Here is a 22,215-nt window from a genome sequence, read left to right as displayed (position 1 = left end):
AGCAAATACCTTGTCTCCTTGGAATCCGGTACCTCCTGACACACCTGGGACCCCTTGCTCGCCCTAAATACACACCAGCAAAGAACGTTACGATGGAGACTGTGCTGGGTTCTGGACGCCTCCCCGAGTCCAAACCCACTGGCAAGGTACAGCTTTGCCGAGGCTGTTCCCATCGTGGATCTGACCTTGTCAGAGTAAAGGGCAAAGGCGCCCTCCCCCACCAAGGGAAGCCAGGCCCTGAGGGGTCCCACGCCGACCTGTCTGCACACCTGCCTGGGGGTGCGCGGGCAGCTGGAAACTCCACTAACAGGAGCTCAGCTGCCTGGCCTTGGCCGGAGAACTGGCACTTGGAGCTCGAAGGAGTGGTTTCTTGATCTGCCAAGTTCTTCACCCACTGACGTCACACAGGGGCAACTGCAGCCTGTACAACGCCCCACCCCCCACCACTGGGGTTTCTAAGTGTTTGCATCTATCGCTTGATGTTTTTCACCACCAGGCTGGGGGCTGTCACTTCTTCCCTCTGTGAGCTTCTGTGGCAGCCATCAGCTCAGGCCCAAGTCTGATTAGTTGCTTTTAATGAGCTGCAGCATGAGAGACGTAGTCTTGCTAAGCCACCGTGCAAACAGCGAGTAAATGGGTCTTGAGTTAGCTCTGGCATTTCTTTCCTAAGGTGGCATATGGCACGTGCTTGGTGACACGGATTGTGGCTGTTGGCGGTCTCTTCTGGTGCCTCCCCACTTGCAGCCACATCCTGGTAAACGAGCTGTCGGAGAACCGTGTTGGAAGATGTTTCTTCTTACCACCGGAGTCACATCATGCAGCCCTTACCATTTCCGGCCTTCCACGTGGGACGTTCCCAGCAGTACCCTGGCCCCAGGACTCAGAGAACATTCCCAGCTCCAGGAGCAATTGGGAGAATGGGGGAGAAAACCCAGGAACCCAGCTAAGGCCATGAACCGGCAGAAAAACTTCCTTGGTAAAACAAGAGCCAAAATTAAAAAAGAAAGAAAGAAAAACGAATCTTTTAAAAAAACTTACTTTGGTTTTTCCAGTTTGGAAAACCCTGTACAATATCCCAGAGGCTTGGAAGCCAAGAAAGTTTGTTGGGGTTTTTTTTTGTTTTGTTTTGTTTTTAAATATCTAAAGGAGGAGCAGAGGGGATTTTTAAAAAAAATGTTTAAAAAGACACCTAAGAAATCAGGACAATGGACTTGGAGACGGCTGGGGCTGGAGTCTTGATTCCAGAACGCGCCTCCAGGCAGGAAGACGGGGCCAAGTGGTTGTAAGCGGGACCGGGGCCAGGCCGGGTCATGGAAATCTGGGATTCTAGTCAGGATGACTAGGGAACACGAAGGGATGGCTCCGTCATCCCTGGGGGTGGGGGCAGGGGGCTGATCAGAACCTCGCTCTCAGCAGCACAGAGATCCCTCCCCAGTTAAAGGGGCACAAGAGAGGGCTCTTTTTCTTTTCTTCAACCCCAAAGTCATATTTGATTTTCTTGAAAACTATGGGCAGGAGAACAATTTCTTCCACTTCTTTTTTTTTTTTTTTTTTCCAGAGCTTTCACATCCCGAAACGTCCCAGGCACCAGCAGTCAGCACGCCAACCGAGTTCCATGTAACACATTTATTTCCATGTTCCTGGAGGAACAGTGAGCTGGAGGCCAGGTCTGCAGAAGGGCCTATAAAAAGCTCGATGCTCACACCCCCGCTCCCCTGCTTCCTTTCTCCCTTATGCATGACTTCAACATTTCCAGAGTGCTCATGTCTCAAACCCCAGAGTAGATAGGTAGCCGTGGGGAAGCCCCTGCCTCCGACAGAAAGCCCCTCCATCTCAAGGGGAAAGTCACAGAAGAGGGGGCTGGGCAGCCAGCAGGGCAGAGGTGGAGCTGAGCAGGGGGAGGCTGGGAGGGGGGACTGCAGCCAGAGGCTTGGGTGGGACCGCAGGGGATGGAAGCGGTAGAGACAGATGGAGAAAGGCCTGGGGTTAGCCCTGCACCCCCTGGCAACCTAGGGCTGGGGGGCGGGGGCATAGGACAGTCTGGGTGTGTTTCTAAGTCCGAGGGCTGAGTTTTCTTCAAGGCATCTCTTCTAACTCTGGGGCTGTTTGGCCAGCTGTGACACGGAGGCACTGACGAGGTGACCTCCAAGGGCCCCATCATCTCTCCCCTTCTGCCCTCACTTCTGCTTCATGGTTGAGGTCTCGGGAGGCACGCTTCCTATCTCACCGAGGCTTGGGAGCCGGGTGGGTACATCCCCACAGAGCACTCGGACGGCCAGAGCCAGCACCGACACCTGCTTCTGGCTCCCGGGTTTAGGGGGAGTGAGGTGATCTGCAGACAGGTGCAGAGGGAGCCTGGCCGCAGGAGCGGCTGTCACCTACTCAGACTTGTGGATGCCCGGATGGGGCCCGAGAGCCCTCCCACACACCCTTTGGGGGGCCTGCTTTGCTGGGAGCTGAGGGGGGAGGGCAGGAGGCTGGCTAGAGGGCAGAGCCCCTGGGACACTGCCCCCGGTGCCCCAAGGCTCTGTCCCTCAGATGCCCCAGGGTCTCACCTACCCACCTCCAGCTGTGGTCTGGCACAGAGCGAGGTCGGCCGCAGGGCGGGGGTGGGGGTGGGGGGGGCAGGACACGTGGCAAGAGCGGGAAGAAAGCGGGCCAGGGGCTCAGAGGCCTGTCCCCGCGTTTCTGCTGCACTTTCAGACCACGTGCTCTCTGGGGTTGGGGGTCTGGTTCTACCTGGGGCGGTTCATGTGGATTCATTTCCTCCCGCAGCTCTGGGGGTCTCTGCACCCCACACCACNTGGCCTCGGCCCCCCCTCCCAGACGCTGGCCTCAGCTTTGCTGTCCCGACTCAGAGACCCGCCTTGCCTCACCCCTACCTGTGCGTTCACAGCGCCCCAAGCCCCCTCCCAAGGCCGGCACGCCCCAAACCATCTGCCTGAGCTCCACCTGAGTTACAAGGAAGAAGCTGGGGGGCACAGATTCAGGGGGGCCCGAGAGGAGGCAGGAGTGCAGATGAGTGGATCTGGCAAGAAGCCAGCAGCAGCAGCAAGGTGGCAGGGGCGGGGGGTCGGCATGCAGATAAAACACGGTGCATCAAGGGAGTATTCAGATCACCTTATCACCTTTCAGTCCGGGTTCCCCCACGTTCCCCATCAGTCCCTGCAAGACAGAGGTCGGGTCCTGCAGTGAGGGGCGGGCGGGGCTCACTCACTGCCTTTGACTCCTCCCACCACCAATCCCCCCCTGCCCCCGCTTGCTGTGCCCACCTGGCATGCACTCGATGCCCAACCCAACACTCAGTTTTCTCATCTGTGAAAGGGGACAATGACCCTCAGGTCAAATGGCAATGGTGTGGATTGAGGGAGCATGAGAGGGACATCTGACTTGTGAAGTGCGGCATTCTGGGCAAATCCAGGGAAGAAGGCTGGATTCGCGCAGAGAGACGGGTTCTGCAAGCACCGACTGTCACACGCATGCGGGCCGCACGGGATCGTCCCCGGAAGGAAGCCCTAGCAACGCTGGCCCGTCTTCTCCCGGCTCACCCATCCCACTTAGGGAAGGACTAAGCTCACTGGCTGCCATTTTACTGTCTTTGCCCCTGGCAATGCCCCCCTTAGACTTCGGTGCCCTGAGGTCTGCAACCAAGGAGACCCCTGCTCGCCTCAAGGACTGCCGTTCGAGAAGTGTGTCAGCTGTCAGTGATGTGCACACGATGACTGGCTCTCGGGTCCGCGGAGAAGTGAGCTCCTGGCCTGCCAGCCCCCACCCCCTCCCCCAACCCGGCACCCGGGCATGCTCCCTTCTGGGCTGAGATGGGCCAGGGGGCGCCTGGCTGGGGCGAGACCCAGATTAAGGGATGGCTCTTGCTTACCTTCACGCCTTTGGGTCCTGGATAGCCGATCGGACCCAGTGCTCCCATGTCGCCCTGGTAAGAGAAAGAGAAGAGGGCATCGTGAGAGGTGGTTCCCGGGGCGCTGGCCTGGGACGGATGACTCCCAAGGTCCCTGCGGTTGGGTTTCTGAGGACACAACCCCATTGACTCAGTCAGACCACCCGGTCTCATCTCTCCTCTGCTGCTCACTCATTGGGTGATTCTGGGTGGGGGGAAAAAAAAACTCTCTGTGCCTCAGTTACCCCATCCAAAACAGGGGCCAGAACTATGTTTCAAGAAGAACTGACTTCCGTGTATGAAGTACTTGGCACAGTCCGGAGGCATTTGGGGTTGACACAACTGAGGAGGCTCTACTGGCATCTAGGGGGCGAAGGCCCCATGACAAAGAATGATCTAGCCCCAAATGCCCATAGTACTGGGGTCGGGAACCATAGTTTACAGTGGAGGGGTGGCTGGGCTTCCTCTGAACAGGCGCACCCTCTTTCCCGCACACGTGGCCACCTGCCCACCCCTGCCGCGACTGCCTCCAGCCATGGCCGTAACATGAGGCCCACACTCAGAGAAAGGGAGCCCATGAAAAGGCTCCTGTCTCCCTCTCCCATCTGCTGTGACTGTCAGAGTGTCTGGCTGCTCTGGCTGCTCTGGCAGTGTGCTTGACCTCTCTGGGCCTCATCAAGAAATCATGCTTTCAGCTCCGTCAAGTGATCTTTGTGTAAAGTTAGGGAGGTCTCAGTTTCACAGGTGACAATCCTAATCGGAACAAAGGCTGATAGGCATGGGGCTAAGCGCATTCCTGCCTGGACCCAAGGACTTCTCACACCAGCCCTCGAAGATCCACCCTACGACCATCCCCATCTGTAAAATGGGGGTCCGGTTACAGAAACTGTAAGGTTTCCTCTGCAAGGTTAGGCCGGGGTGGAGCTGGGACTCACACTAGGTAGTCTGTCTCCAGAGCTTCTAGAGAATTCTGAAGTCATCTTGGGAGAGGAGGGAGAACAGAGAGCGAAAAGGCCAGGATTGCAGGCTCGGGGGAGAGGCTGGGGTCCGAGGAAAGCCAGGCCCTCAGAGCAGTGCACCACCCCTGCGCCCCCACCCCCCTGACCCCTCCAGGTCATGCTGGCTGCCGCTTCTCTCCTTGTCTTTTCCTGGTTGGAGGGAGTGAGGGGTGGGGGCCTGGAGCTCCCCACAGTGCACAAATAAACAGAGTAGGCTCTGCTGGCGGAGGTGGCTGCAGCTGGGGCCCAGGCTGTGGGCAGGGGACCGGCCGGCAGCTCTAGGAACACAGGCCCCTTCTTCTCACTGCAGGCCTGAAGGTGGCTTCTGTGGGGACTGAACTTAATATGAGCCTGACTCACCCCCGCGTGGGGCCCTGGGGAGCCACAGCAGCACCACAGCCCAAGCCTCTGCAGGCCCCTCCGTGCGTGGGGGGCAAGGACTTGCACGGGCATCCAGCCCCAAGGGGCAAGGCATCCACAGAAGAGGGACTTTCCCATGTTGGCTGGACACCAATGCTGGGCTCTAAGAGCCCTGGGGAGAGGAGCAGAGAAGATTCCAGGCCACTTTCTCCCCTGTACAGCCCGCAGAGCACCAGTCTGCACCAGACCCCTGTGGGCAGCCTAGCCAGGTGACCCATGGAATGTCGTACCCTCACAGGGAAGAACAATGAGAAATGCCCAGAATTTGGATCTGGTTCCCACCTTCGCCTAAGCTCCCAGACAGCCCTCTATATGTTCCACCCTTCGTCTTGCTGACTTACACCAAAACACAACCAACTGTGGGTGCAACCCTTTCCCGAACTCCATGCTCGAGACCTCAAAGTCACGTTGAATGCTGTTAGAGGGAGCTTGAACTGGGCCCCCGGCTGGGACTTGCCATTCGGGCCCAAGCTGGCTGCTCACAGTGACCCCATTAGGCCCGTTCCATGTTATAGATGAGAAAACTGAGGCTTAAGGCGAGGTGGAATCACTCACCAGACACCAAGCAGCAAATAGGGAACTAGAATCCAGGTCTGTCTGTCTGTCTGTCTGGCCCCGTGTTCTGCACTCACAAGCCCTGGACTGACTCTGTTTCTTCTAAGAAAGGACCCTAGCATGCCTTTCCTCATTAATGTCACTCAGCGACAGGGCATGAGGCTACACTTGATTCAAAAATCAGGCTGGGGCGCCTGCGTGGCCATTTATGTGTGCGCCCTTGCGGCCACCGCCTGCCCCCGCCCCAGAGGGGGTGCTCACTCAGAGTGGTGGGCTAGGTGAAAAAGAACCCTAGCCATGCTCTCATTGACAAAGGTTCTAGGGAAAGATCTTGCCTCCCCGTTCCTGGAGCTGCCTTTGAAGGCAACAAGGCCTCTTTCCAGAAACCCTGATAGGGGTCAGTAGCTTGGGGACAGGGACCTAGGGGCTGCAGCCAAGGCTGGCTCCTCTGTGTCCTTAATAAGCAGCTTCTCTCGCACCCAGAAGGGCCCCCGCACTGCCCAGCCCACACCTTACACATTGGCTGTCTCCGTTCAGCACAGGAGTCATGCAGAGCTGGGTGGGTAATGCTCAGTGAGCTAGGACCCAGGCCCAGGTCCAGCTTTATGCTGTGTGACCCTGAGCAGGTGTCTCAGCCCCTCTGTGCCGCGCTCCCCTTAAGTGTACAATGGTAAACCCCCTTCCTGCCTTCACAGGCTGGCTGTGATCATTAAACACTTAGCACGAGGCCTGGCCCACAGGGGTTTGGGATGCGCTAGTGAGGCCCCCGATCTTGCTTTACAACAAGGAAACAAAGCTACAGGATCATTTAGTGACAGTACAGTGGGCCCGGCCACCCTAGCCCGCATACTGGGTTTTGGCCAGACCGCATATTCTTTGGGGCTCGTTAGATGAGGAGCCCAAATTTCCTGTCTGTCACTCAGAATAAAAAAACACAGAAATCTTTGTCGGGCAGATTCTGGAATCAGCACACTTTTCTCGAGGGCGGGCCAAAGGGTTTCAGTTACTCAGAGGGGGCTGTTCTGAGCCTCTCACCTCGGAGGCTGCAGGGGGCAGGGGTGACCAGCAACGTATTGGGATCCGGGTCACACAGACCTGGGCTGCAAGTCCTGAGCTGGTGACCTCAGTCCCCAGCCTCCCTATCTGGGTGCCCCGGCTGCTGCCACCCACCTCAAGTATCCCGAGGCTTCCGCAGCCTAATTCATGTCAAGTGCACACAAAACAGACAGACGCTGGATAAACGTTAGTCTGTCTCCTCACGCCCTGCCTCCCGCCTCCAAGGACCCAGAGGCAGGGGGGAGGCAAGGGGGAGGCAGGGGGGAGGACGGGGGAAGTTTTGGCTTCAGTCTGCACGCAAATTGCCTCAGCGGACTAGAGAGAAGACACTGAACAAACCTGAATCTCCACTAAAATGATTATCAGTCTGTGGAATTCCCACTTGCTCAGCGAAAAACCCACATCCTCTGGGAAACCGTAGGCGACTCATGATCCCTTTTCCCCCTTTCTCACTCCTGGTTAGAAAATTCCTTTCCTCTTCAACTCTTTGGGGAGGCTATTCTTCTCCACCCTCCCCCCACCCCCGCCCCAGGGCACAGAAGATGCTGTCCCCAAACTCCAGGGCGGGAGGGGGTCCTTGGGTGAGAGAATGCACTAGTTTGGGGCATCTGGCAGGGGCCGGGCCACGCCTGTGGACACCCCCCCACCCCCGCCCCCAACCACTAGTAGGAACCGAACACGGCCTTGGCAGCAGAGGGAATTTTAAAACAGGGAGCGAGGCTGAAAGTGGCAGAGAAGGACACAGAGCGCAGAGCGACTTGGAAAGGGACAGCTGAGGTGGGGTGTGGCCTGAGGAATGCAGGAACACCACCACCCCCCTCCTGCCCCCTGGATGAGGAATAGGAAGACAGGCCTTTTGGTCACGCCTCCATCTTCCCCTGCCTTGTGGCTGAGCTTGACCAGAGGCCTCAGCTTTCCCATCTGCCAAATGGGATTCTCCCAAGAGATACTGTGGAGAGGGTTGCCAGATGGAGCAAATGAAAATACAGTCTGCCCAGCTAAATTCAAATGTCAGATCAACACTGAGGGATATTTTAGTATAAATGTGTTCTAAATATTGCATCTGAAATTCAAATTTCACCGGGCTTGTTGTATTTGATCTGGCAACCCTCGCTGTCGAAAGCAAAGGGAAGCATAGGTGGGAAAGAGCTTTGTAAGGAGTCAGGGCATGGTCAGGGTCTCCAGAGTCTGCATTCATTCGGATAAACGATATTCTTGCCCCTTTTGGGGCCCAACTAGTGGACACCAGGACAATGAGAAATAGGAAGATGTGCCAGTGATGGAAGCCAGGATACGTACACATCCCTTCAGAAGAGCTTTGGGAACTGAGAGCATTTAGCCTGAAGAAGGAGCCTTGGCAAGAACAGATCGCGACTATCTTTTTGTCTCAAACAGCCTCTCCCCGGGCAGGGGAATGACTGGGGCTTGGTTCGCAGGAACACAACACTGCAAGAACGCTGGAGATTGGCCTGGGCTCCCACGGGAAAGAGTGTCCAACACCAGGCTGTTCAAGTCGGGGGTTTAAGGACCACGGGACCAGGATGCTCCAGAAGGTACTCCTGTGAGCTTAGAGGAGACTGGCCTACAAGGCTTTGGGGGTCCTCATATGCTGGGGTTCTCTAACTCTCATTGCAGACATTTCTCTTCCAAAGCATCTAGGTCAGTGCCTTGTGCCAAAGATGTCCAGCCAAGTCCTGCTGAACGGACATCAGGGAAGTCATCAGGGATGACAAATGCACGACTCATGTGTGGACACTCACTATACAGAGACAAGGGGACGTCACTCATCAGTCGCTCGTCAANCCCCCCCAGCACAAAGCTCCAATGTAACTTAGAAATCCCACTCCATGTGGCAATCCAGAGGGCGTGACCACCCATAATGCACACAGGCGTGTGAACTAATCATCATTATTACCATGGGGGAAGCACTTTATATGTACTGGTTTCTTTAAGTCTTCACCACAGAAACTCTGAGTGAGATACTAATATTATCCCCGTTTTATAGACAAAGCAATCGAGACACAGGGAGGTTAAGAAGCTTGCTCAGGATCCGAACTAAGCAAGTGGTAGAGCTGGGGTCTGAAGCCAGGCAGTCTGGTTCCAGGGACGGTCCTCTTAGCCACAGGACTGCCCTGGGCCATGCACATCTGTGGCCCTAACAAGAGTGGGCACCCTGAGCCCACCTCATAGAGGGGGTCCCTGAGGCTCAGGAGAGTGAGGCTGTAGCCCATTTGCCAAACTAGGGGGCAGCCTACTTATGTCTTCATGCCCCCCAGACTCAAATTCCATGAGGAATGACCCAGAGGACAGAGCAAAGGGGGAAAGAGACCCTGGGGAAAGCTCCTAGAGTCCTTTCCCAGGCCTGCGGCTCTTACTGCCCCTTGTAGCCAGACCCAAGGTCAAGGTCACCCGCCAAGGGCCCCGCTAACAGAACCACTCCACGAGGCCTACCCAAACCTTAATGTAGTCAGAGGCCAGGCTGCCTGCAACCTTCCTGGACACAGGCCTCTCTATGTTCCAGGCATTTTAGGAGGTAATAGCAAAGATCTGTGTAATGATATTTTTCTCCAGTTACATACCTACTCAATGCTCGACCCTGTGCCAAGCAGTGTACATGTAATGCCTCATTTCAGCCTCACAACCACCCCAAGAGTATCTATCATCATCCTCATTTCACAGATGAGGAACTAAGGCTCAGAGAGGGTAAGCAATATCACCCAGGTCACACAGTCAGGGTGTGACAGAGCCCTGCCTTGAGCGCAGGTGGTCTGGCTCCAAAGTCAGTGCTGTGAAAGAAAGGATGAGGAAGACCGCCCCACGTGGCCCAGAGCCTCAGCCCCTCTGCCAGCCACTCCCTTCTTCTAGACCAGAAGCACCTGACCTGTGAGTGGGCATGCTATCACCCGCCCAGACCCCCTTGCAGAGCGATGGACAGACAGCAGGTGTGAAAGTACATCAGCGCTCTCATGCTCTAAGCACTATCTTCATTTAACTAATGAAGAAAGGGGCTCAGAGAAGGTAGGTGATCCACCTGAGATCACACAGCAGGGCTCTCCTCCCTCAGCTCCCCGGCTAGACTGGTATGTCCTGCTCCCCCAGCTTTGGGATTTGAAAGAGGGACCTTTTCGTCAGGACTCATCGCTGGCTCCCCACACCCTGCCTCTTGCTCCCACCAAACAGGCATCTGTGTACTTACAATGAGACCGGGGACTCCCTGGGGCCCTGGCAAGCCCAGCTCTCCCTGCAAAGAGAAAGAGACCAAAGTGGTTACTTGCCCTGTCGCCCTTCTGGGCCATTCCGTCCACGCCATCTCCCTGTAGGCACCTAATGAGATTCCTTGGAGCTGACCCTTCCTTGTGCCTAATTAGTGACTCTCAGAGCCTGGCCCGAAGTTTGGACAGAACACTTTCCCCTTCTGCCACCAGCTTTCCACATCTGTACAATGAGGAGGTTGGATTCCCAAATCCAGTATTTCCCACTTGTAAGTGGGAAAGAAGAGGCAGAATCCTGATTACGGCAATAAAGATGTGCTGGTGCCTAGCCCAGGTCTCATTTTACCTGTACTTTATAGAAGGCAAAGCTGAGTCTCAAGAGTTATGGGATGTGCCCAAGGTCAAGTGCAAGGTCAAATGGTGAGGGCTCACCAGGATGGCCTCTTTCCCCTTCTCATCCAGGAGGTGCCAGGCCCCTTAGAGAAGCCCACCAGCACTGGAAGGAGACTCTCTGAGGTCTGCTTCCCAGGGCCTCCAAGATGCTGCAGAGGGCTCTTGCCTTGGAGCCAGCAAGTAGATTGGTTTGGATCAAGTTCAAGATGCAAAGAAGTGAATAAAAATGGGACGCCCTAGGGCGCCTGGGTGGCTCAGACAGCTAAGCGTCCAATTCTTGGTTTCCGCTCAGGTCATGATCTCATGATTTGTGAGTTTGAGCCCCACATCCGGCTCCATGCTGACAGCAGAGAACCTGCTTAGGATTCTCTCTCTCCCTCCCGCTCTCTACCCCTCCCCCACTCTCTCTCTCACTCTCAAAAGAAATAAACTTAAAAAAAAATGGGAATGGGAGGTTCTAGAGATGCTGATTATCAATGAGAATTGCCAGCACCCTCCACGGTGTTTGTTCCTCTTCAACTGTGCCCAGACAGGAGGTCATTACCACGGCCACCGAGAAGAGGAGGGGAGAAGCAGCTTTGGCTTTACAACGGGGGGACCGAGGCCCAGGGAAGGGAAGCGGCTCGTCCAAGGTCGCTCAACAACTGCATGGCCAAAGCCAGGAGCACACATCAGGTCCTCTTTCTGAGCCCCCAGGCAGGCCAGGAGCATACAGACCGCTGCCCCTCTGCAGGGACACTTCCAGGAGGGCAGCACCAAGTATAAAGCCTGATCCCATAACTGATGCACTGAAGGAGAGGCTCTGCTCTCTCGCCTCCGTGCCTTTGCTGTGAGCTTTCCTCCACGTGGAATGTGCCCTCACCTCTCTCCTCCTCCCAATCACACGTCCCCTCCCCAGGAGACTTCCTGCTCCTCGATTCCTCCCCCACAGCACATGGGGCCCTTGATCCCCCACATCTTGCTCTGCCTGGTACAACGGCCTGGATGGACAGCCGTGAGCTCTTCCAGGACAGCCAATGTGCCCACTGTCGCCGACTGTTTCTAACCGCTCCATCCAGGGAACCCTTACTGTGGGCCAATCACCTCCCCACGCTCTCCATTTCAATGTGACCACAGCCCTCGGAGGCTGGCCTCTGAGCCCAGTTTACAGCAAGGGAAACAATTCAGAAAGGTGAACCGATGCATCCAGGCTTCTGTGGCTGGCAAGCAGTGAAGCAGGATTCAAACCTGGGTCCCTCTGTCTCTGAGAACAGGGCTTTCGCCCCCAGGGGAGTCGGGGGTTCGCACCACTAGGTCAGCCTCAGGGAGCGTTTGTGGAGTCAAAATTAGTACCGAGTCAGGGTCTGAGCACCGGCCTAGCAGCCACCTCTACAGAAAGCACAGCTGGGCACAGCTGTTTAGGTGGGAAGCCCCAAAGAGAGATGGGGGAACGCAGCAGGTGCTCCAAAGAGCTTTGGACTTGGTCTGCTCCCCAAGGCAGAGAACGAGCTTCCTCTGTCCCTGAGCCTGGGGTGGGAAGGGAAAGGCGGACTCAGCAACTCAGGGCAGGCTGACCTAGCTCCTTGATGGGCCTCCGATTATTTACAAACTCTATAAACATGCCTATGTTGGAGACTTCTTTAGAGCTGGGCCCTTCTCTCCACACAGGGCCTGCAAACCATCTGCTCCCCCGCCGCTGCTGTCCCATAAACACCACTCATGCTTCTAGGATGCCAGTCATCCTGGCTGCCCCGGAGGGAGTGGTGACCCATGCACTTTCCTAAGTCCCTGGGGGTGGGCACGGCCTGGGGATCTTGGACCAGGGGCTCAGTGACCTGGAGGGCTTTCCTGGGGGTGGGCACNGGGGGGGGGGCCCAGGGCCCCCCCCCCCCAGCAGACAGGAGCCCGGGGTGCAGAAGCGGCAGGGCTGGGATCTGACCCCTAAGCTTGGATTCCTCAAACCTGCTGTGTGTTTGCTCTGGAATCTCTTTCCTGTTCCCAAAGACTTGAAATACTTACGGGGTTTCCATCCAGTCCGGGAGGGCCTCTTTCCCCAAAGTCTCCGGGAAACCCCTGAAGGCAGGAGAGAGAGCAAACATCGGCAGATTAGTGTTTCTACCTGCGGGGAGGCTTTCATCCAGACCCCTGGGGGCACACAAGGACATGCCCATGAGGCCTTCTGCTCCTTGGCTCTGGGATCTGGGCAGCGAGCAGGTCTGCATTCACCCCGTGCCCTCAGCAAACACCCCCACGCGAAGAACTCAGGGACTGGCTCCTGGGGAGGGCCCAGGGCGAGGGAGCCCGAGAAGAAACTAGTATCCGGCTCTGCAGCATGGAAATGCCCACCCCAGAGCTGAAACCTGGACCGATGAGGTAGGAGGTCAGGAAGCTGAGTCTCAGCCTGAACCAACAGGCTTGCTGAGAGTTTTAAGAACAATCCATCCCCTGTGAGCCTCAGTTTCCCCACTAGTCAAGGAAGGGAAGGTCTCCTCAGCATTTTCTAGCTCAGACCTTCTATGGTTGTGATATGCTCTTCAAAAGCCACCCTTCCCCCATTTTACAGATAAAGAAGGTGAGGTTCTGGAAGGCTAAGTGTCAAGGTCACACAAGGTCATACCGTTGGTGACTATCCGCCGCCTGGCCAAAGGTGAGTTTCAGCAGCTTCAAGAGAGGCCAAGCCACCTGGCCCAGGCATGAGGGGCCCTCTCATCCATCCCTGACCCCACTCCATACTCTCTGGGGAGACAGGCAGCTGGAAAAACATCAGCTGTGGGGACACTTCTAGGGACCCGGGGGCGGGGGTGGGGGGCGGTGTGCAATTCTATTTTACATCAAAAGGAAAAGAAAGTCCTCAAGCTTGGAATTTAGGGAAACCTGTTCTTCTCCCCTGCTTGAATTCAAATCATTGTTTTCCCAAGGAAATTTAATAAAAAACACAGCACATGTTTTTTTTATGACTGAGTAGATGACTGAGCTGTTCAGTGAAGATTCCTCACAAAGCGTAATTTGTGTCTGGCTCCTAACAACCGGGGGAATCCAGTGAGTACATGAAACTTGAGGACAAATCCCAAACCCAAGGGCACGTCTGTCCTGGCTGAGCAAAGAGGCCTTGAAATGCGTGTGTATCCAAATCTTTGTCCTTGCCCTGTCCAGCTGTCTTGTGCCCCCTCAGAGCCTCCTCTGTCAGGAAGCCCTCTCGGATCAGAAGGGCGGGAGCTGACATTCATCCAGCAGGAGGTGTGGCTTCCTTCAGACGCCCAAAGGAGGACATGAGGACATAATTATGAGATTCCTGCCAAGCCAGTCACTGCCTACAAGACTTCCCTTGCCTTTGAGGAAAACGTTATCAGTCCCATTGAACAGATGGGGAAACGGAGGCTCAGTGAGGAAATGGCGAAGGCAAAACAGAAAAGGAAAGCAAGTCTGTGGCAGAACGGAGCCCAGGTCCCCCCTCCCTGAACTCCGTCATGGTAGGTTTGTATGAGCTGCCCATGGGCAGATCATGACACACAGAAGGTGCTCGAATGTGCGATTCCCCGGTGTCACAGAGTGGCAGGGTACATGTGTGTGTCTACAGGCCCGTGTCCAGGTCAAGTCTTTGTGGGGGTACGTCTGATCCTATCTAAGATTCCTCTCCTTGGGGTCCCCCTGGAAAATCCCACCCTCACCCCAGTCCAGCCTGTCTTTGTTATCCTGTAAGGAGATCCCTCTTCTCTCCTGGAATAGAGAACAGGTGAGGAATGGAGTGGGCTGTGGTGCGAGGAGCCTTCAGAAGGCATTGAGCTTCTCCCTCCGCCTCTGGGGGCGGGGGTGAGGGCCCTGGCAGGAGAGGAGGACCGTCCATCAGGGGACAAGGGCAGCACTGTCCAGCCAGGCACCTGGCCAACTCCACACGGCCCATGACGGGCAGACCTCGGGAAGTCCGTGCTCTGCATGCCACTTCCGGCATCTGGAGACTGGCTCTGGCTTGCTTCCAGACTTGCTGCATGACCTTGGGCTGACCTTGGACAGACCCTCACTTGAACCACTCTCCAGCTTGGATGGGGGGGGGGGGGGGGGGATGTGATCTCTAAACACACTTGTCCCAACCCCTAGATGATGCCTGAAAGGAAGGAGCCTCTTCCCCAATGCACAGGAATGCCACCCAGCCTGGGGGCTCGAGGACTCCTCTGGACTCAACACCCCCAGGGAAGGCATTTCTGCAGACAAAGAGCAGCCTAAGGACAGCCAAAAGGGGCATGATGGTGGGCTCATCACAATGACAATGACCCCATAACAATGACAGTAAGAGCAAACTCCAGCAGCCCAATGAGATGGTCAAGAAGAACATAATGGTCAGAAAACAAGATGGGAGCTTGAGAAGGGGCTGGAACAAATCTACGATGGAAAGGGCCAAGCCGTTCTAAACATTAACATCTCATTGCACCACTGGGAGACGAAGGCCTAGAGCGTGCCCTGGGGTGCATCACTCTCATCCTGCCTCATCCCTCCATTACTGGAGACAGAACCCATTTCCGGCACTTGCCCCAGGGCCCCAGGGCCTGGTCCCTGTGGATCTCAGAGAGGCTGCCGCCAAGCTGGACGTGTGCCCCCACTTCCCTCCCACCCGGCTTTCCTCTGTCTGGCCGCACCTCCCTGTGCATGGCGCGCACACAGTCCCGGCCCGTCGGCACTGGGCCCTTCCTCCGCAGGCCTGAGCTCCTGGCTGTAGCAGCCTGGCCCGAGGCCCAAGGAATGCGCTCGGCGCCCTGCCGGAGCCCCAGCCACGTGGTGTCTCCACTTCCCCAGGTCGGGGCCCCTGGGGGGACTGGACGCCTTGTACTTTGAGCAGAACAGGGCCCAGGGGGAGACAGAATCAGGCTCCGGGATGAGACTCCAAAGTCTGTCGTAGCTACAGCACCTGGGAGGAACAGATGTGAACAGAGGGGCTGTGGCCCTTGTCACCACATCCGCAGCAGGACGCCCAGGTCTGAGGAGGCCTGTGAGGGCCTCCAGGCACGGTGTAGCCCAACAGTCTGCTCCAGAAGGTGGGCTGTAGGGGCGGAGGGAAGCCTGAAGCCTCTAGGGTCCGAAGCCCTGCTAGTGTCTCGAAGGCTCAGCTCCCTGACCTACAAAATGGTCAGTTCTGTCAACTCACCGGACAGCGCGGGGCGGGAGAGCTGAGAAGCTGTCGTGCAGTCCCTGTATGTCTACTGCACCAGCACACGCCAGGTACGGTCTACATCAACAGCAGGGGTACCAAATGACCCCTCGGAAGACCCCACAGAAGGATGTTGGGGGGACGGACCTCTTTCCAACATGGAGATTCTCCACAGTCGGGAAGTTCCTGTATGAACCTAACCTGCATCCTTCTGGCCCCACTGAGACGCCTGTGGTTTTTTCTAGAACACATGTTCACCTCAAGCGTGTGCTGACCTGGAAAGACCCCTTGAGGTCATGGTGCTGGGCATGTTTTTACCCCACCCTTTTGGAATCTGTTATAGGGAGCCCATCCAGGAAGAGTCACCTCGGAGAACAAAGGAGGGGATATGCAGGTCAAGTTCTCGCCAGGATTCCAGGGCCACCAACAGCCCTGGGTAGTCCTAGCTCAAATATGGGACACTGGGGACCACACCCCCACCGCCCAGCTCGCAGCATCACCACAGCTAAAAACTTCCTTCTGTTTTGGTCTCAGTTTGCCCAGCTGGAAACACGAGCCCTCAGTCACTTTGCCCCCTGCTCCCCACAGCCTGAGAACTGGAAAGACTCTGAAGCCAAAATGCACCTGGTAGAAGCCCTTCCCACCCCAGATGGGCGTGTGGCCTTGGGCCAGTCCCACTGGTCGCCGAGCCACATGCCGGGGGAGTTGGAGCCAGGCTTGGGCCTTTCCGGCTGTAAGCTTGAGGGTCCGCCGGCCTGACTCACCACATAAGACCAGTCTTGCAGGCCTGGCCAGAGGCCATGAGACGTGCTATGAGCAGCGGCCGGTCTCACCAGGGAAATGTGAGGTGAAGAGCAAGCAAGAGTCCTGGGGTTGAATCCTGACTCTGCCATTCACCTTGCTGTGTGACTTCGAGCAAATTACTGGCCTCTCTGAGCAACGTCTGCTTATCTGTCTGACAAAGAGGTTGGGCCAGCTCATCACTAAATTGCCTGTGGCTCCAAGGTGCTCTGACCTCTACAGTCTCTTTCTGGGCCCCCATCAGCAAAAGGCTGCCACACACCCTGCTTCTTGACCCGATGCCGAGGAGCCCGTGTGCACGAGCCTGGTACTCTGCTTGCTGGACAGAGATGAACTACAGCAAAGTCATCACCGGCCCTGCCAGAAAGGAGGCCAGCTGCCATCTGGCACGAGTGACTTTGGTTCATTCTCCTGACATTTCCTCTTGTTAACAAATACCTAGGAATCGCTTGGCCCAAAGCTTGCACAAGAGGAAATTTGCAGAAGGAATTTCCCAGACCCCCAGCCCACCAGCCAGATCAAGGGCTCCAGAGCACGGGCAACCAGGGGATGGCCCTCAGGACCACTTAAGGAGCATACGGACCAAGCGCATGGCACACTCAGAGGCCCGGCATGAGCAGAGACAAAGCTGTAGGGACCCTGTGGCATGAAGTCCAATTCAATACATATCAAATCCTATCCGATGCAGACTTTGCCCATTTGCCGGTCATGGTGGCTGGACCGGGGTCAAGGGGACTTTCACGGCCCTCAGGGGGAATGTGGGGCCATAGCATTGTTTTGCTGAAGGAAGGGGGGTTCCTCCCTCCCACGACCAACACTGCAGTGCAGGGAAACACCCCCATCATGAAGGACAGAGCAGAATCCTAGGAAGTCAAAGGCAAGGAGTAAGGAAGAAGAAATGAATTGTCAGTTACGGGAGTTTGAGGCCCCGGAGGGCCTCTGAGCAAATGGCTTTGACTAAGTCTTGGTTTCTGAGTCTGGAAAATGGGTCAAAGAATAGGTTGGAGGATCATATGTAGTTCAGCCACCATGTAGGTAAAAAGGGCCTCAAAAAACGTTGCTTTTGGCGGGAAGGTTCTCGTGGTCAGTGCTACCCCCAGCACCTGGCGCATGGTAGGTGTCCAATAAAGTTTTGTTGACTGAGAAACGAATGAGTGGCCTCATCTCACACATATGTAGGAAAACGGAGCACCTCAGGCCCGGTGCTGCCTTCTCGGCCACACGCCGCCCGGCTCTCAGCTCCAAGGAGCGACCGTGGCAAGGAGAAGAGGCCACTGGAAGGAGAGAAGGGGGAGTTGGAAGCGGACAGTCCTTGTCGCCGCAGGGTGGACGGGGTGGAGAAGAAGCCACGGCATGGCCACGTTTTCAAGGGTCTTGCCTCCTCCAGACTCCGGAAGCCATTCACTCAGTAGCTACACTCTGGGGACAAGAGGGGAAGGTTCTGGTTGCCACAGCCCAGCCCAGCAAGGACTCTCCAAAGCCCCGGACCTTGGCCACATCATTCACCCTCTGAACCTCGAGCTCCCCATCTGCAAAGAGGCAATGCCTGGTCCCGGCTCCCAGGATGGAACCTGAGCACGCCCCTCACGGGTGGCTCTGGAGACAGGCCTGGGTGATGGCACAGGGCTCAGCTGAGTCAATCTAAGTGAGTCAGCTGGCCCTACTCTGCAACTTAAACTCTGGGAAAAAAAGCCCAGAGTGGTAAAGCCATTGGCTCAAAGGGACGCAGCGCAGAAAGCCTCAGCCAACCATGAAGCCACAAGCAGGAACAACAGCTGCTACCACAGACTGAGCATTTACTAGGTGACAAGCATAATGACCCCATGAGCTAGAAGCTCTTATCCTCATTTCTCACATGGGAAAACTGCAGTGCAGAGGCTTTCAGCCAACAATGCCCCAGGGCATTTGTACCTACTGTTAGTTCAACCTGGAAAGTTCTTCTCCAGGTAGCCACAGGGCTCCCATTCTCAGTTCATTCAGGTTTCTCAGGAAGTGAGAATTCCTAGATCAGATTATCTAATAGTCTATACATCTGTCTCCATACTCTACTCTGTCTTCACACTAGGCACCATCTGACATTCATTCCTTCATTGTTCATTCCTTTGTTCAGTTGTTGTCTGTTTGCCTATGGAAATGGGAACTTTGTCTTGCCCACTGTTCAGCGCTAACTACAGTGCTTGGCCCACACTATACACTCAATATTCACTGGATGGATGGATGGATGGATGGATGGATGAATGGGTGGAGGGATGGGTGGAGGGATGGGTAGGGGGATGGATTGGTCTCTTTGCTCAAGGTCACCTGGCGTGAGGACCATATCTAGATGCCAGCCCAGCCCTCACAGACACCAGGTCCCCGTTCCGAATCCAGAAGCATCAGGTGCTGCTCCTTTGCCCAGAACCAGGTGTTGGGTGTCAGACCTCAGGGCACAGAGGGGCTGTCGGCCACAGGGAGGTCTAGGCCTGAGGGAGAGATCTCCCTCTGGTCCTCGAAACTAGAACCTGGATCTTGCTTCCCTTTATATACCTCACTCGGCCCCAGAGAGCTCAGATCCACATATGACAACAGGTAAGGTGCCCATGGACATGCACCCTGGGATCCAAGCTCCACCCTCTTCCACAGTCCCTTCTCCATCAATCACCAGCACAGGGAAGCCCGGGCCCCAGGCTGACAATGCTTACGAGTCTAAGGGTGACCCTGTGGGCGGCCGCAGAGAGCCTTAAGCCACCAGAGGAGTCAGGTCTGAAAGAAATACGCCTCACTTCTAGTCCGGGGTCTCCCTTAGCTGGCAGCAAGGACACCGGATAGAGCACTCCACCTCACAGGGGGAGCCTCAGTTTCCCTTCATGAGTAATGGAGAGCGCTGGAATTAACATCTCACCCATCCGGTGAAGATTCTAGGGCATTCACTTTTTATACCACTACCACCAGCCAGTGAATCTGAGAAGCCTTCTGATCCACCATTGAGATCAGAAGCCCTGGAGGCTAATGGGATTGTTAGAATGCCCGTTCCGTTGTTGACTGTGGATCTGCGGGCAAGTTACTTAACCTCTCTGTGCTTGGCTGTCTCTTCCTGCCCCGCAGATTGCCCTACTAAGGGGAAAACAATTTCCTGCCACATGGAGAATCCCAGGCAAAGCCAGTGAACTGGGGGTTACTGCCAGCCCCTCTTGGGGCCACACCTACACTAGTGAGCCAGACAACAGAAGCCCCCCGACACGGGACCACACTGCAGAGCAACGGTTTTACACACACACACACACACACACACACACACACACACACACACAGAGGCGCCGTCCAGAGGGGTCCAGACAGCCCCACGTGCTGGCCCAACACACTCAGAGCAGAGCAGTGGCTGGGAGACAGAAGCAGAGAGCGCCAGGGCTGCAGGTGGACCGGAAGTCAGATTCACCCATAGAGTCTGCATAATAGACACGGAAAATCTTTACCGGCCTACCCATCTTGCCCCTCTTGCCAGGAACGCCAGGCAGGCCCTGTAGGGGAGAGACAGGGAAGAGGTCAGGACGGGATTCCACAGGGGACGACCAGTGTTGCCTCAAACTGCCCCCAGAGCCACCCACAGAAGGAAGTCACGGACGGTCAAGCACACGAGTCGCACACAGCAGGTGCCAGTTATGTGCGCGTCAGAGTGATGGTCCTTACACCCTACGGGGCTGGGGGCTTTGTGGGCTGGAGCTGGGGAGAGGCCTAGGAGAATACCCAGTGTCCCTGGGGTTCAGCAGGTGCTCCCACTGCCCTCCCGAGGTCCTCTGGATCCACGTGGCTGATGAGGTTACAAGTGGGATCCCAAATATGGGTCCAGGCGGGGGCGGGGGGGGCAGGAAGGAAGGGCCGAGGCCTGCGGGCCACGGGGTCTCTGCCCTTGTGCCACGAGTAAAAGTGACTGTAGACGGCAGGTAACCATGTGAGTGTGGCCGTGGACAAGAACACTTTTAAAAAAAGAGGTGACGGGAGGGATCTGGCCCGCACACCACAGTCTGCAGGCACTTGATCTGAAATCTCATTTCTCATTTGCCGAAAGCTCTTCAGAAGCTCTCCGTGCTCTCGGAATCGAGGCTTCTTCCTGACCTCGGCCCTGACCGCCCGTATAACTTCACCCAGGTGCTCCGTCCAACCTCATCTCCTACCATTCCTGTCTCGCACTCAGAGCTTTGACCATGGGGACTATCAAATTTGCCAAGTTATGATACCGCCCTGGACTTGGCACACACCATCCCTTATGTATGGAAGGTGTCTGCCTTGACTTGACCTCCTGGCAGACTCCTATTCTGCTCCAGGACACTTCCTCCAGGAGGGACTCCGGGACTTCTCCCGGCCAAAGGAGTTGGTAGGTGGGTGGGAGGCTAACAAGGAAAGCATACTCACTCGCTCTCCGTCAGACCCGGGCAGGCCGAAGAGACCTGGGAGTCCAATGTAGCCCTAGGAAAGAGCAGGCAGGGCGTCAGAGGGACCGCGCGGTGGGGTGTGGGTGGCCCGACCCATCCCCGCCCCCGTCACTGCCCTCCCACACCCAGGCTCCTCTTCTTCGCTGGTGGCAGCGGCAGCTCCGGTGGCTCCTCGATGACACAGGCCTTGAGGCAAGTGTATATGCCCATGGACTGCATGGTGCTGGCTTCCACGATGTAGTCCAAAGGCACATACCCTCACGCCAGGGAAGGGCGCGGGCGCTCGCGGGGGGAGGCCCGCCCCGCGCCGGGGCTCCGGGACCTGCAGAAAGGAAGCTCTCGGCTGGGTTAGATGCTAGAGCGGCACCAGGCTCCACCGGCTCTGAGGGACCCTGACCGGCTGCCCGTGGCCCCCGCGGTGCCTCCTCCCAGGCCTCAAAGCCCTGGACGCGGGGCCCACGTCCCCCGTGGCTGCCCGAATGCCAGCAGTCCCAGCAGCGGCCACTCGGATACGGCTTTGTCCTGCCCAGCACATGTGTGTCGCGACATTCAGCCCGCCCGAGGACACTGCTGTCCGCTCCCTGCCCCCCCCCCAGATGGACAAGGAAGCCAGGGCTCTGGAGATGAAGCCACACGAGCAGTCAGTGGAGCTGGGAGCCCACTGCCCCGGCGCGCACCTGATTTTCCGCCTTCCAGCCTCTGTTCCAGATGCCCTCCACAGGCCCTTCCCACCCCAGGCACGGCAGAGCGATCCCTTCCAAACCCAGCTGCAATGCTCTCTCTCCTCTGGCACGCACCCCTGCTGCCCCAAGCCAGACGCCACCTCTTCCCTCCACCCACACACCGTATTTGCTCCTCGGGTAATGGCATTTACCACTTTCTTCGATGTGTCTTCATTACCTGTGTCCATGTCTCACGTCCTCATTAGCTTGGGAACTTCTCAAACCCAGCCCCAAGCTCCTATCGCTATCCGCACTCTCTAGATGTTCGTGGAGTGATTTAATGATAACGCTAACAATAGCTAACATTCAGCGAGCACGAGCCATGGCCAGGCCTGGTTCTCAGGGCTTTGTGCGCATTAAATATGCCCGTTCTCCGGAAGCAGGTGTTATCGGTCAGCCCCCTGTGTGAGCCGTTAGGCCCAAGAATGAAATGACTCGCCCAGGGTCGTGTGGCTGGAATATGATAGAACTGGTATTTGAATTCGAGTCATCCTGGGCAGGCCTCCTAGCCGCTCAGCTGCACTGCCTCTCACAAACGAGCAACCCACGTGGGCTCACAACCGTCCCTCTTCCCGAGTAGGTCAGGAGATCACTGAACCTCCTTCCTGGCATCCTGATAGACACCCATCACTGTA

At 56.5% G+C, this 22,215-nt stretch overlaps 1 protein-coding gene across 1 annotated transcript in view; it reads right to left on the bottom strand.

Moving 5' to 3' along the window:
* COL27A1 (collagen type XXVII alpha 1 chain) overlaps positions 1–22,215 on the bottom strand; it is a 127,526-nt gene that overhangs the window by 64,841 nt on the left and 40,470 nt on the right. The window contains 7 exon segments of the mRNA XM_077769771.1: positions 10–63; positions 3,121–3,165; positions 3,878–3,931; positions 10,121–10,165; positions 12,528–12,581; positions 19,902–19,946; positions 20,839–20,892. Coding sequence (XP_077625897.1) covers positions 10–63; positions 3,121–3,165; positions 3,878–3,931; positions 10,121–10,165; positions 12,528–12,581; positions 19,902–19,946; positions 20,839–20,892 — 351 coding nt within the window.

Source organism: Crocuta crocuta, unplaced genomic scaffold (assembly GCF_008692635.1).
Source record: "Crocuta crocuta isolate KB4526 unplaced genomic scaffold, BGI_CrCroc_1.0 scaffold95, whole genome shotgun sequence".
In the NCBI taxonomy this organism is placed as follows: Eukaryota; Metazoa; Chordata; class Mammalia; order Carnivora; family Hyaenidae; genus Crocuta; species Crocuta crocuta.
The sequence above is the reverse complement of the archived record's forward strand: the minus strand, read 5'-3'. Positions and strand labels throughout refer to the sequence as shown.